Source organism: Pinus tabuliformis, chromosome 9 (genome assembly GCF_031772625.1).
Source record: "Pinus tabuliformis cultivar Carrire ecotype Pingquan chromosome 9, CPIR1, whole genome shotgun sequence".
Classification (NCBI taxonomy): Eukaryota; Viridiplantae; Streptophyta; class Pinopsida; order Pinales; family Pinaceae; genus Pinus; species Pinus tabuliformis.
Genome location: NC_142307.1, coordinates 1,565,633,143 through 1,565,646,494, shown reverse-complemented (window position 1 = coordinate 1,565,646,494; position 13,352 = coordinate 1,565,633,143). Strand labels below are relative to the sequence as shown.

The following is a 13,352-nucleotide window of genomic DNA, read 5'->3' as shown; positions in this document are numbered from 1 at the left end:
TGTCTTGTAAAGAAGCGAAAGAATCTTTAGGACAATTATTAAACAAATTCAAAGCATCACCCTCTAAAGAAAAGGCAAATAGACACATTTTGACATCTTCATGATCATATTGGGGAGAACGACAATATCTGAGTATCATACGAGTAAACCTACATAGATGCTTTCTAACAACAACTGAATCACCACCCGAGAACAAAGACAATTTATGAATGGCCACTTCCGGAATATCATGGAGAACATCAGTAAAATGACACGGGGTAAACGAATCATCCATGATGAATTGCCTGAAGGAATAATGAGGGACCAAATGGATGATAGAGAGAGACCCCTGCTCAAGAAAATCAAGGGATCTATAAGAAGCGAGTTTCTAGTAGAAATTCTTATAAGAAATGAAAGAAGTGGAGTCGCCCCTTGAGCATGAGTCTCTAGAATCCAAAAGGCAAAAACAACTGGATATAGGGTAGAGCTTCTTGTCTGAGAAATAATAAATGAAAGAATTGGAGTTGCCACCCAAACAAGAAACGAACCGAAATGTCCAGGTGTTAAAGGCGCAGATGAAACAATTAAAGAAATCACGAAAGATAGGGCGATGAAAAGATCAAATGACGCCAGGAAATGTTGTGTCGCTTGACCAATTAATGAATGGCAGAAAATATGAGATGATCAAAAGGATGTTGAGAAACCAAGGACAGAAAAATTCTTTCCCTGATGTCAATGCCAAGAATTGTTGGCTTTGCCAGCTCGAAGGAGAGATGAGAAAGATGAAAGATGAATGTCGTGAAGCCAAGGCCCAATAAATCGGTCCCCAGCAACGACGCCAAAAAATGTTGTTGTTGCTGGTAAAAATGATAAAGATGATATGAGAATGAAGATAAAATGTCGTTGAAGCACCGAGAATAAAATATCTCTGGCAACGGCGCCAAAAATGTTGTCGCATAGAATGTCAAGGCACCACGACAACGCTCAGATTGGGGGTTGTCACCCTGATCCCCAATCTCTCTGTTTAAGCTGTCTCCCTACGATAGGCTAAGGGGGGTAGACCCTATGGCAAAGTGGAATGAAGAAGAACTAGTTGGGAACCAGCGAGTTCGGGAGACACAGTGAAGCGATCAAGTACTTGATTAAGATTTAGCAAGACTTATAGGATTTGATTAGATTTTAAACGATTGATACCGATGCGTTATGGAGTCAACATTCTTGCTAGGGAAATTAAGACCAAGTAATCGATTAGCAACTGCTGCTTAGATGAATGACTATTTTATATGAAATGCAGATCCTAAAACTAATGTGAGATGCAAGAATCTTGGTTACTTTTAGTTAAATGCCTACTTAAATGTGAACTCTTCAATCCTTTCTATGTTGAGCCTGATTTCGTAGTAATTGGCAGAGAGAAGATCAAGAGAAGCACACTAAGGTGTGACTAATGATACCTCTCCTGATATTCTAACATACCCGGTGCCTCTGACGCTGCAGAGAACTGTGGCTCTGACCATTGCAAGGTCACCATTTTAAGTACTATTAAAACATGCTTATCAAGAAAAGATAGATGGAGATCTATCTGTCTATCGACCAAGCTTATGCTTGGAAGTAAATTTTATTTATGCAAAGTTAAGTTATATGCAAATGCATTGGAAGATGAGATGAAGTTAGACTTGAGAATGGGAAAACATTTATGCCACAAAAGCCCTCAATTACCCAAATGAAAGGCTTGCCTTTTTTTAGATGAAGACTTAGGAAATAAACTCTTGAAGATACTATAGTTAAAACACCAGTTTATTTCAAATCTTCTTGATAAAATTTAGCTCAAAGAGAACAAAAACAACTTTGCAATTCGATATCAATGTCAACAGATGCTCAAAAAAATACTCAGTTTATGAAACAAAGGATATGCATTTTATCACAATTCCATGACAGAGTACTTAATTTTCAGAAATTAATTTTTAGGACAACAGTAAGAAAAACTCTATGATAGCAGCAATATGACAATGAAAACAGTAAGCTATCAATGATATCTTTATGCAAAAAGTTTACCGAAATTTTTCCAACTTGCCCACATGAATTATAATTTTTTTTTTAGCCTGTTGTGATGTGATTTCCGGAATTATATCAGATCTGATATACTTATTACAACCAGCAATTAAAACATGAAATAAGATTAATGATGAATGTCCAACTCAAGAAATTAATTCCTTAATGTATTAGACAACTTAGGAACTGATTTTAGGCTAATCCACATGAAATTTTTTCACTGTTATATTGCAGACTTTAGAAATAGAATTATTCAGAGATAACAGTGACCCAAAATGTAGATCTAGGCCAAATTCTTGATACACATCAAACATAAATGACTTATTAGTGTATTTAGCAATTTTTTAGTTAATTTCAAACCACTTAGATGTGTTTTTCACCACTATTAGAAAGGTATATGGATGCTGTGGCAAACAGTGAGGAAAAAGATGGTTTAGAGATCAAACCCTTATGCCCTAGGCCTTGAAAATCACTTGCCCAAGTTGCGAAAAAAATTTCAATATTTGAAACACAAATTTTTACCATATATTCTGCAAAAACCCACCAATGATTAGCTTCAGAAAATCAAATACTCAAATCAGAAATGGAGCAAGGAAATCTAAGGCCAATGAGAGCTAGCACTAGGCCCAATAGAACTAGCGTTGGACTAGGAGAAGGTAGATCTGGGCTTAGAAGCCACAAAATTTGAAACCCTTCTTTTGAAAAAAAATATTTTGCTTCAGATCTTCAGATTTATTGCAAAATATTTAATGACTGGCCTTGTAAATTTGGGATAAGATATTGCCCTCCAGGGCCTAGATCTGTCTCAAAACCCCCAAATCTATTTGTAAAATCTCAGATCTGAAGATTTATTTGGCTGATTTCTTAGATCTATTCTTGCAAACGATCTTTGAGCCCAGATCTTGCCCTCTAGGGTCTAGATTTAGCTCAGATCTGAAGATTTACTTGGATGATTTCTCAGATCTATTCATGCAAACAATCTTTGAGCCCAGATCTTGCCCTCCAGGGTCTAGATCTAGCTTAGATCTGGAGATTTTCTTGGCTGATTTCCTAGATCTATTTCTGCACAAGTGAAAAGAGAAAAACACAATACCCAAATGTATAAAAATAGAAAAAATCCAAAAAATCTAGTGTTAAAATACAAAATTATGTTACAAAATTTCAGATCTAGACACATAAACAACAGATATATACAAATAATTTATAGATCTATCAGATCTTAGGAGTATGAGTCCAACTCCGCTCCCAAATCTTATAATCGAAGGCTCTTAATAGCCAGATCTATCAAAATTTCCACAAAATATTTAAAAGATTTTGAAATTTTAGAGAGGTACTAGCCCAAAAACACCATGTAGAAAAAATATTATCGTTAGATAAATCCTGAGGCTTATATGAAGTAGGCTCTTCAGAAAATATATGTTGAGAGTTGGCTGGTCCAATCGAAAACTACCCCCAAACGCTCAATGAGAACCTGAGAGATCTTCTGAAAACACTAGATCAACCATCAAATCGAGTAGAGAAATAGAACAACAATAAAATTATGAAGAAATAGAGATACCTGTTACTTCAATCAAAATAAAAAATGTTACCCTAGATCCAAAAAATTGAATAAGATACTTGTATTCAGATTATTCTAAGAGAGCTATTGATTGATAGTTTTCACATAATATTAAGCATAAACTAAAACAATGTTACCTTAAATTCATGAATAGGAACATTACAGCACATTGAAACCCCAAAGGCTTTTGCATTAATTCAAAAAAGTATACAAGAGAGCTTAAGAGCTTAGTACATGATCCAGAGATTGGATGGATCAAATGACAAATGACCTCCTATTTAAAGATAAATCTTCCAATGGCTAGTTCGAGTGATCCTTGGCAAAGCAATCTCGACCGTTGATGAGGATTAAAATTTCTTTTAATCTCATCCTTCGAAATTTTAAATTCTTGAGGAAATTCGAATTTTTCAATTAAATGTATTTTAATTAACTCAAAAATAAAAATTTTGAATTAATTTCCTCAAAAAATTGACTTTGACTTAAACCCCAAGGACCAAAGGTTTAAAATTTAGCAATATAATTAATTTACCTCAGTCCTGAGACCTTTTAAAAATTAACTTTTAAAGGACCTACGAATTTTGCCTTTGGAAAATTTAAATTTACCTAGGACCTATAATTAATTAAATTTTTGGCTTAGGGTTTTAATTAAATTTTTGGCCAGAAAATTTAATTAATTAGCCTATGAGGGGATAAATTATTTTTCCAACCCTCAAGACACTTTACATCGTGATTTCATATTTTTTACATCTCAAAGGAGAAAACCCATTTGTAAAAGATCCTCACAGACTACCCAACTCTACGACACAAATATAATCCAACAGACCAAGCAATTTGTAATAAAATAACCTAACCAAATAGTAATGATTATTCCCAAATCACTTTTATATAGACTTGATTTATAACACTAGGACTCCCCTAAGATCTCTGTGACAAAATCCATTTCGGCTTTGGGGTAAGGTTGAAGGAAAACTTTGCTGACCATTCGAGAATGGATCGATTAGACAAAAAACCTCCCGGAATGTAGATCGTCACCAGAAAAGTAGATTTACCTAGGTGATTACATACACGACACAGATTTGCTGAGATTATTTACATTATACACATGCAGACTGGGTTTACATGATAGCTAGATGGTAGGAACACATCGATTAAGTGCTATCCCTTTTGCGAAAAAAGGGGGTGTACTACTATGGGTCGTTGACACGTAGTGGTCAACACATACAAAGGTAATATGAGGGTTTCCACAAGTATATATAACATAAAGAGAATTGTAGAATGTGAACCAACTACAAACCACACACTGAGTGTTGAAGCGATGCCACACAAAGATATATGAGTTACTGTTAGAGAGTGTTAACCACTGTGTGAGTGAGCCATACAAACCAAATGCTAGGTACAGGACGTAAGACTGAGCCACTGTAATGTGTGAGCGAGCCATACGAGTCAAATACGACTTACAAGATTGTATAGAGAATTACATAAAGATATGGTGCGAGCCGTAGAGATGGTGATGCGAGTCTTTAGAGAAAATAGCATGAGCCACAAAGAACGTCATATGAACCACTGAAATGTGAAGCGAGCCACAGAGGAATCAGGATGCCATAAGGATGCGTCCAAATCACAAAAGATAGACCCAAGTTTAGTCACTGAGATAGGCCGAATGTCTGTCACAGAAGGAGGTCGAATATCCACCACAAAACTGAGTTTTATCTGCGTCAGAAGATAATCGAATCTTCTTGTAATGTTGTGAAACTTAGATGCCAATATATAGTTGGTAGTTCATGCAATGGGTCACGACTTTAGGTGAGTTGACATGACCAAATTTGAAATTTGAAATTTAATATATTTCCCTCTTTGAATTTGAGCTGACTTGATGAAGACTTCAATAATGTGCTCTTAACCCAAAATGAATTTAATCATATCAATTAACAATTAATAATTGTTTATTTAATCAAGTGTGGGATCTCTATATGTGGTGTTGGAAGGGGTTCTATGGGAATTTCTCCCTCGCTGCCAATTTCAACAGGTCTCATTATTGTGTGCATTACTCATTATATGATATGTGAATGACAATCCCCTTGATGAATCTTACATTAGCTTATTAATAAAACTCTTGAGGTAGGGTAACACCATACAATTACTCCTTAAGGAAGGAGATCACTCCACAAGCCATCGCTTGTCAATACAAAACCAATACTTGACCTCCTCAATGGGGAGTCTCTAGCCTCTATATAGGTTTCATACATACAATACCATGGGTAATAACGATGAGACTCTCAATACCAGATATCCAATACTATTGGCTTATCACATTATTTCCTAACTACTTGTCGTACCTTACATTATGCGGGTTAACCACTTTATTTTTTAACTATGGCCCATTTATTTATTATCCTTACATCTCATTATTACCTTGGGTACCTCCCTCTGTACCCCATATTGCCCCCCCTAGGTATACTACAAAATGACACGAATGATAAGGCTGGTGGGAGCCAGGAAAATAGAATTCCAACACATGGATGATCATGTGAGAAGAGGTAAGAAAAGGATGTAATCTAGTCCATGAGATCTTCTCTTCTAACCAAAATATAGAGATGTCAATGATTAGGCTTATAAAATTTTGATGGATGCCAACTTTGGACATATTATTTCCATGATGGTCCTCATATCTTATGGCCTTGACAGGGTTATGATTAGTAGGAAAGGGAGACTGGTGAGATGGAGAAACACAAGTAGGCTGTCCATGATGATCACATTGAAATTGGGAGATTATAGATTGATCATGATTCTTTGGGGGTGCCCAAGGAGACAAATAATTCTCAATGAGGGGGTCTTCCTTGACCCTATACTCAGAGAAGGGAGAGGGATCAAGGTCACTTGAGATCATATGAGAACAGGTTCGGGAATCACTCATCAAAATGATGACCAAGAGAAGAAGGCAAAGGGGAGGGCGGAATGCTATATCCAATAGGTTTCTCTTCCCCAAAGTCATAATCTGAAGGCTCAGGTGATTTCAATATAAAATCATATGGAGGATAGATAGGAGCCTTATCGATTTCCTTGGTATCACAGATTGGGTCTCCCTTGAAAGGAGGATCAATCGCTTCCAATTGCCCCTCTTCATGCAAGGAAAATAATAATTCTCCTTCCCAAGGGTGTCAATGGATATTTTATCATAAATAGTACTTGAAAGAAAGGGGAGATCAACCTCATCTTCCTGGTCGGTGTCGTAAATGGGAGCACAATCAAATCGAGGACCAATAATTTCCCATTTCTCTTTTTCAATGTGGAAATAATCTCCAATAACATCTTCCAAGGGGCAAATGGGATCACCTTACTCAAGGTTTTCAAAAAGAAAGTCATCAGGAGTGATATCCTTGAGAAAGGTAAGGTTAGTGTCAACTTCCCCTTCCATAGACTCATCCTTCCCAGCACGTGTTCCCAAAATCATCCTTTTCATCAGGTGGACCCAAGGAGGACTTGTCTTCCTGCTCATCGGCTAGATCCTCAATGTCTTGATGATGCTCGATGAAGGCTTCCTCTTGAATGCTTAATGTCGGGTGTACTTGAAAATGTCTAAGAAAGGCATCAACGAACTCTTCAATAGATGAGATACTCTTAGGTCCATGTTTAAGAAACCATGAGTTATGACCACGGAGAGATCTCATGAACAACAACATAAGGGCATCTTGGTGACCCACTTTCTATTTTGAAGTATGTGCATTAATTTTTGTACATGGTCAATTGTAGAGAGTGGATCACCATCAAACACGGGCACCCCATGCACCATCCTTCCTGTGACATGATTAGGGTGCCCACACATGCTAGTGATGTCCAAAGTAGGAAAATCATCAAATAAAGACACCCTACTGTGGTTATACATGTAAATTTTCTAGGAGTTGCCAGGGTGAATTTAAATATGCCTAGAAAAATACTTGCTTCACCCCACAAACATCGAACTTAAAGTTCAATGAACAACTAGGGCTTCGTTCTTCCAATGGAATCGCCAATAATGATATGTCAATATGTCGTATGGGGAACAAAACACATGTCTCGTTTCCTCAAAAATGACCCGAAAAATGTTATTGCTCAAACTGGCAAGGGTCCTAAAAGGGGATTCTTGATGGGATACTACTAGGCTAAGGGAAACAATGGAGCGATAATCCACTGTCACTTCGGCTAAGGCTCCCTGCTCTTTATGGACTTTCATCGATGGGAAGAGACCCATTATGATAAGGATCACGAAATGGATGGACCAATGATAGGAAGATGAGTGATCTTGGAAACCTATTTACAAGAGAGGCTTAAATATGTGGCTTGCTTGTCTTGGAAGACAAGATGGAAGGATTTCAAGGAAGGGCTTGGGCAGAATTTCAACGGTTAGGTTTTGAGAATGTGTCTTATAAAGAGATCCCTAAGCCCTGAATTCTTGTGGAAACTTGGGTTCCAGGTGATCTTTGAAGAATTAACCTTGATAGTGCATGGTACCACATGGGACTAAGTGGACCGGAGGTTAGGTCGAGGGGATAGGATTTAGCAACCAATGATATGTTTGACCTAATTAGAGAGGGGAAAGGGATTAAGGAATGAGTTTTCAATGAAAGGCAATGCAAGGATCCCAGTGAGGTTTCTAGCCTAAGGGAAATCAAGGGCAAGAATTGGTCTTCGAGCTAGTGCTTGTGATATATCAAGATTCCATTGCCGGAATCTCATGAAATTTGGATTGCTTCTTGAGGACACACCAACACAGTTGTGGACCAATAATCGAAGTATTTGGATGGCTAGATTGTGAAATAATTAATGCCCTAGGTGACTTAGAGGACTAGACCTAGATAAGAGGAGAGGGGAGAAGGAAAATAGATTTAAGGTGATCACCTTATGGTGGACTATTGCCTAATTCTTTGGGGATATTTGGAGAAGAGTAATTATGACTATGGACATTGAATTTCTATGTCAAAGAGGCCTCAAAGATAACTTTGTGTAGCATTAGGGCAACAACAAAAGCAACTTCAAGAACTTTATACTTTGTTTTGCAAAATTGATGGCTTATCAAGATGTATTTCAATGAAGAAGAATCTCTAGGAACATTCATTCATAATACATGGACCATACATGAAGCATCACTATCTATAAACCAAATTTCCACAATTTCGCATAAATGGATGCAGTGAATTAGCCCTAGTATAGAGAAATCCCAGCAACAATGTATGTGACAAGAATAGAAAATAATATAACATTAAATTGTACTTACATGTATTAAGAGTATATCCAACCATCAAGAATTTGCTAATCAAGAAGCTCCAAGACAAAGAGAAAATAATCCAAACATCAAAATTCATTCCATGCTCCAAAATTTGTCCTCCAAGAAGGATAGCGAAATTCTCAAGAGAGATACAAGTCTAATCCAAGTGATGATGTTAAAATGAATTCACATCACTTGTATTTATGCATTTCTAACGAGTTTGATTTAGCTAATTAGGCATACATTAGCCCATAGAATAAAATAATAGGCAAAATAACTAACTTTTGATGACAAGCCAACCAAACTAACTCATAAACAAAAGAATAAGCCTCTCAAGAGGTCGAATGATCAATAATACATGTTGTTGGGCCTTCTAAGAAGCTTGATGAAGTCCATGAGTGCCATAATGATGAAGAAGACTCTCAAAAGTAGTGGACAAGGGGTTAGCCCCTTGTTCTCCAAATTATAAACTTATGGTGCTCCTAATGGGTATGGGGGCACACAAGTAACCTCATGGGTCTCCAAGTAGATCAAATATGCTTGTAGACCATTTGTAAGGGCTCAGATGATGGTGTAAGTGATGCCACATCAGCATACAAGTCCTGGGTCATTTGCTAAGTGCATGGTACAACTGTGGGGTCGACTGAGCATGGTGAACCAGGTGCATCTTCCTTGTCCAATAGGTGAATCACGAGAAATCTCTGAACATCTTTGGGGTTCCATGGAGTGTTGTCTACTACTGTGGAGGCCCATGCTTCTCTACACACACCCTACATGTGCCAATGTAGCCCTCTGGAGGGTTAGGACCCCGTATAGGGAGACCAAACCCAAAATGAAGACCCTCTACAAGCATAAGATCCAATGCGTCTCCTAGCCTTCTAGTACAACAAGTCATTTGAAGAAATTGAGTTAAAGAGCTTACAAACTATGGACAACAGGTGGGCAATTCATAATGGCATGCCCTTCCATAATGGGCTTTAACATGTGCTAATGTCTCCAAACTCCAAAGGGGGTTAACCAAGTACCCTATTAGGTGGTTTCTACCTTTAAAGGGGATAGTATGTCCAAGGTACATCCTTCAAAGGAGGTGGCATGTGATAAAGAAATGAATGGAGTAGGGAATGTAAGGGGCAATCCTAGGCCACATGTCGGGGTACAAGGGTAGCTAATAAAGGGGAAGCCCACACTTGGGTATATAATGTATAGGAGGGAGCAATCGTGGTACATGAGTTACCCCGACCTTGATTTTTCCACCCTTTTTCACATGCCTTTTGTTTTTTATGATTTTTCTTTGGTTAACTGGTCAGGGCTCAAGGAGTAAGAGCATGGTATGTAAAGTACAACAATGGATACCCCCTTTGAGGTGGGGCGGTTCATTTCCCACCAGGGGTTGGGAAAATCATGGGTTCTTGAATGATAAAGAGGCTCATCTAGGGCCTATAGGAACTAGGGTGATGGCCATGAGAATGGCGTAGAGCTCATGCATTGGCTTTTGCTCACGTGCTAAATGTGTTTGTCCCAACCATCTTTTGCATTTTGTGATACATTTTCCTGTTGAATGTGGCCAATTATGCTTTTACTCTTCTTTTCAGTTGTGTCAACCTTTGGGGCATCGTTCTAGGCCTGACCCAAGGTTTGGGTAGGGGAAGGGGAAACTAACCCTATGTGGACCTAGTGGAGGAATGTGGACCCAGATGGGAGAAATTGTGAATGGGGTTATAATAAGTGGAGGGGGAGTGATGTATGTGGATGAGGGAGCGGGACCACACAACCAAAATCGGGGTTTCCCATGAAGTACCATCCCGAGAGCCCAAAGGTCAGTAAAAGAGATCCCACGAGACTAGGGTCTAAGGGTAACATCCAAAAGTGGTCGATGGGACAAGGGTACAGACCTAGCCCACTCTTTCTGCCGAATGCCCCCATTAATTCATGCCCAAAAGTTTCCATGATAAGTAAGCTACAATACTCAATTACCAAATGACAAGGCATACCTTTAGGTTTGGGAGGCCCACCTTCAAACATGCGATCATGACAGATGAGTGAGGGACCATATGGATGGATCAGGTGGTAGAGAAGTGGCACAACGACCTAGTTCGTCGTTGTCGGCTGAGGACCATCTTGGAGAAAAAATTTCTCCTTGGGATATCACCCACAAAATGATGGGTAACAGGGATTGTAGAAGGTTAAAAGTAAAAATCAATAAACAAAATCTCATCAACTACATTAAATTCATCTATACAAAAAAAATATCAAATCTGTAGAAGCTTGAGCCAACCCGTTTTATTGTGGGTGGCAGAAAAATGTGTTTGTAAGCTATCATTGTTTAGCGATTTCAAGAGGCTCCATTTTCTTTTGAAATATCTCTCCTTTGATATTAGTGGGACCTTGTTTCCCAAAAGAGTGTGTTGAAGACAATGCCCTATCAAACAATTAGCTTATCTTGAACACTATACATTTGTAGATGGATTTTCTCTAAGGATGAAGATTCCTTTAACGTGTATTTTCTGTTTAATATTATGATAACATGTATAAATTTAATTTTTATATGTTGGATTGCTTTTTCTTGCTGAATCTTGAAAATTTTGTAGATTTGTGAAAACTTGTATGATTTGTAAATAATTGTATTGACAGTACATTTTTGACATTATATCTAACTTCATTCACATGCAGGTGATAGAAACAGACATTTACTTTTCTTTTCTCCCCTTAGCACATGTATTTGATCGAGTTATTGAGGAATATTGCATTTTTAAAAGTGCATCAATAGGCTTCTGGCGTGGGGTATGTATAACCAGATTTGTTTGCTTTTATTCAAATACATCTCTCCTCATAATTGTAATTTGATAAAATCTTGTAGTATTCTTTTGGTCTTGAATTTGTTTGTTATTTCCACAGGATGTGAAGCTTTTGGTGGAAGATATTATGGAGTTAAAGCCAACTATTTTATGTGGTGTCCCTCGTGTGTTTGATCGTATATACACAGGTCCTTTTTTAATGTATTCTATAAACAATTATAAACTTGTGTTTACATTAAAGAAGTGCAATGCAATGTACTTTTGACATTTTGGTTCATGCAGGTATAAATGAGAAGATATCAACTGGCGGAGCATTAAAGAAAATGCTGTTTGATTTTTCATACAGCTAGTATGTGTTACTGCTAGAGCCTTGTGTTTTATGCATAAAAAAACCATATCTTGTCTAGTAAAGGAAAACTTAAAAGCTTGCACCTTTTGTTTGTTCTGCTCATTATTTGTTTCTTTGAGATCAACATTTTTTGAATTCTAATATAGTTGGCAATGGTGTACTGAATACAGCAAGTTAAAGAACATGCAGAATGGTTTGAAGCAGGATGAAGCAGCACCACTTTTTGATAAGCTTGTTTTTACTAAGGTTAGTATGTTTCGATCTTTGTGTCAACTTTTTTAAAATGAAATTTTCTTCCATTCACTTTTATGTAATGATGAATGTTATTTCTTCTGTTCCAGGTAAAACAAGGTCTAGGAGGTTGTCTTCGTCTGATCCTTTCTGGAGCAGCCCCACTGGCTAGACACGTAGAAGAGTTTTTGAGAGTTACGAGCTGTAGTGTTGTAGTACAAGGATATGGTACGCCACTCTTTCTTTTCTATATAAATTGCTTCATTGATGCACGGATTGGCCATTTTTTACAAAAGAAAAATGGGATGTATGACAGCCACCATAAGCCAAAGGTTATGAGCCTAAATGCCCTAATAATTGCTATGACTACCTAAAAAAGAGAGAGATATTGAGAGGTATCAAGAAAGAGGAAATTAAATGAATCCCAAAGAAAGTCAATGGGTCTTGTTCACCACATTTTTTCAACAGTCCAAGGAAGCAGAATGTGAAGACATGAAGAAATTTTTTCAAAATTCAGATTCATCAGCCAACATATGTTCTATCATTTAAACACAATTTCAGCAAGTTATAATGTAAATTTTAGTATGACTGTTTAATTTTGTAACAACACCTAGGTAAGCCTTTGATTTTGACGACGAATTTCATCCTAGGAGGTTTTTTAACTTCACCAAATTATGTGTGTTTCTAAACACTGATAATCGACAGAGTTATTGCTCCAGCTTAAATCCTAAAGCTAGGTTGGAATTCATTGAAAAGATCTTAGATGAATCCTGGTGTTATATAAAACCTTTCTAAAAGTGGTTTGCGAATAATTTAAGCTATTTGGCTAAATTATTTTATTATAAATCAGTTGGTCTATACTAGATCATGTTGTGTCGCAAAATTGGTTAATGTCATGAGGGTCTATAGCGAATGTGTGTTTCCCCTTTGAGGGTTGAATTATTTGTAATATTTAATGTACAAAATATTTTAGTGGATAGTCCCTCATATTTAGACACAATGGTGAAAGTGTTTGATGGTGGAAAAATTATTAATCCCTTCTTGTGTCAATTAATTAATTTCTCTGGCTAAATCAATACTAAATCCTAAGCCCAAAAATTAATTAATTTAGAGTAAAAAATAATTATAGAAAAATTAAATTTTCTCCAT

The 13,352-nt window shown here is 37.1% G+C and overlaps 1 protein-coding gene across 3 annotated transcripts in view; it reads left to right on the top strand.

The window, feature by feature from the left end:
* Nucleotides 1-13,352, top strand: part of LOC149154613 (putative CoA ligase CCL6) — a 305,760-nt gene that overhangs the window by 220,489 nt on the left and 71,919 nt on the right. For all 3 annotated transcript variants that reach the window (XM_089440150.1, XM_089440151.1, XM_089440149.1), the window contains 5 exons: nucleotides 11,499-11,609; nucleotides 11,724-11,811; nucleotides 11,906-11,972; nucleotides 12,143-12,218; nucleotides 12,314-12,431. In XM_089440150.1, coding sequence (XP_089296276.1) covers nucleotides 11,499-11,609; nucleotides 11,724-11,811; nucleotides 11,906-11,972; nucleotides 12,143-12,218; nucleotides 12,314-12,431 — 460 coding nt within the window. The remainder of the gene's footprint in view (nucleotides 1-11,498; nucleotides 11,610-11,723; nucleotides 11,812-11,905; nucleotides 11,973-12,142; nucleotides 12,219-12,313; nucleotides 12,432-13,352) is intronic.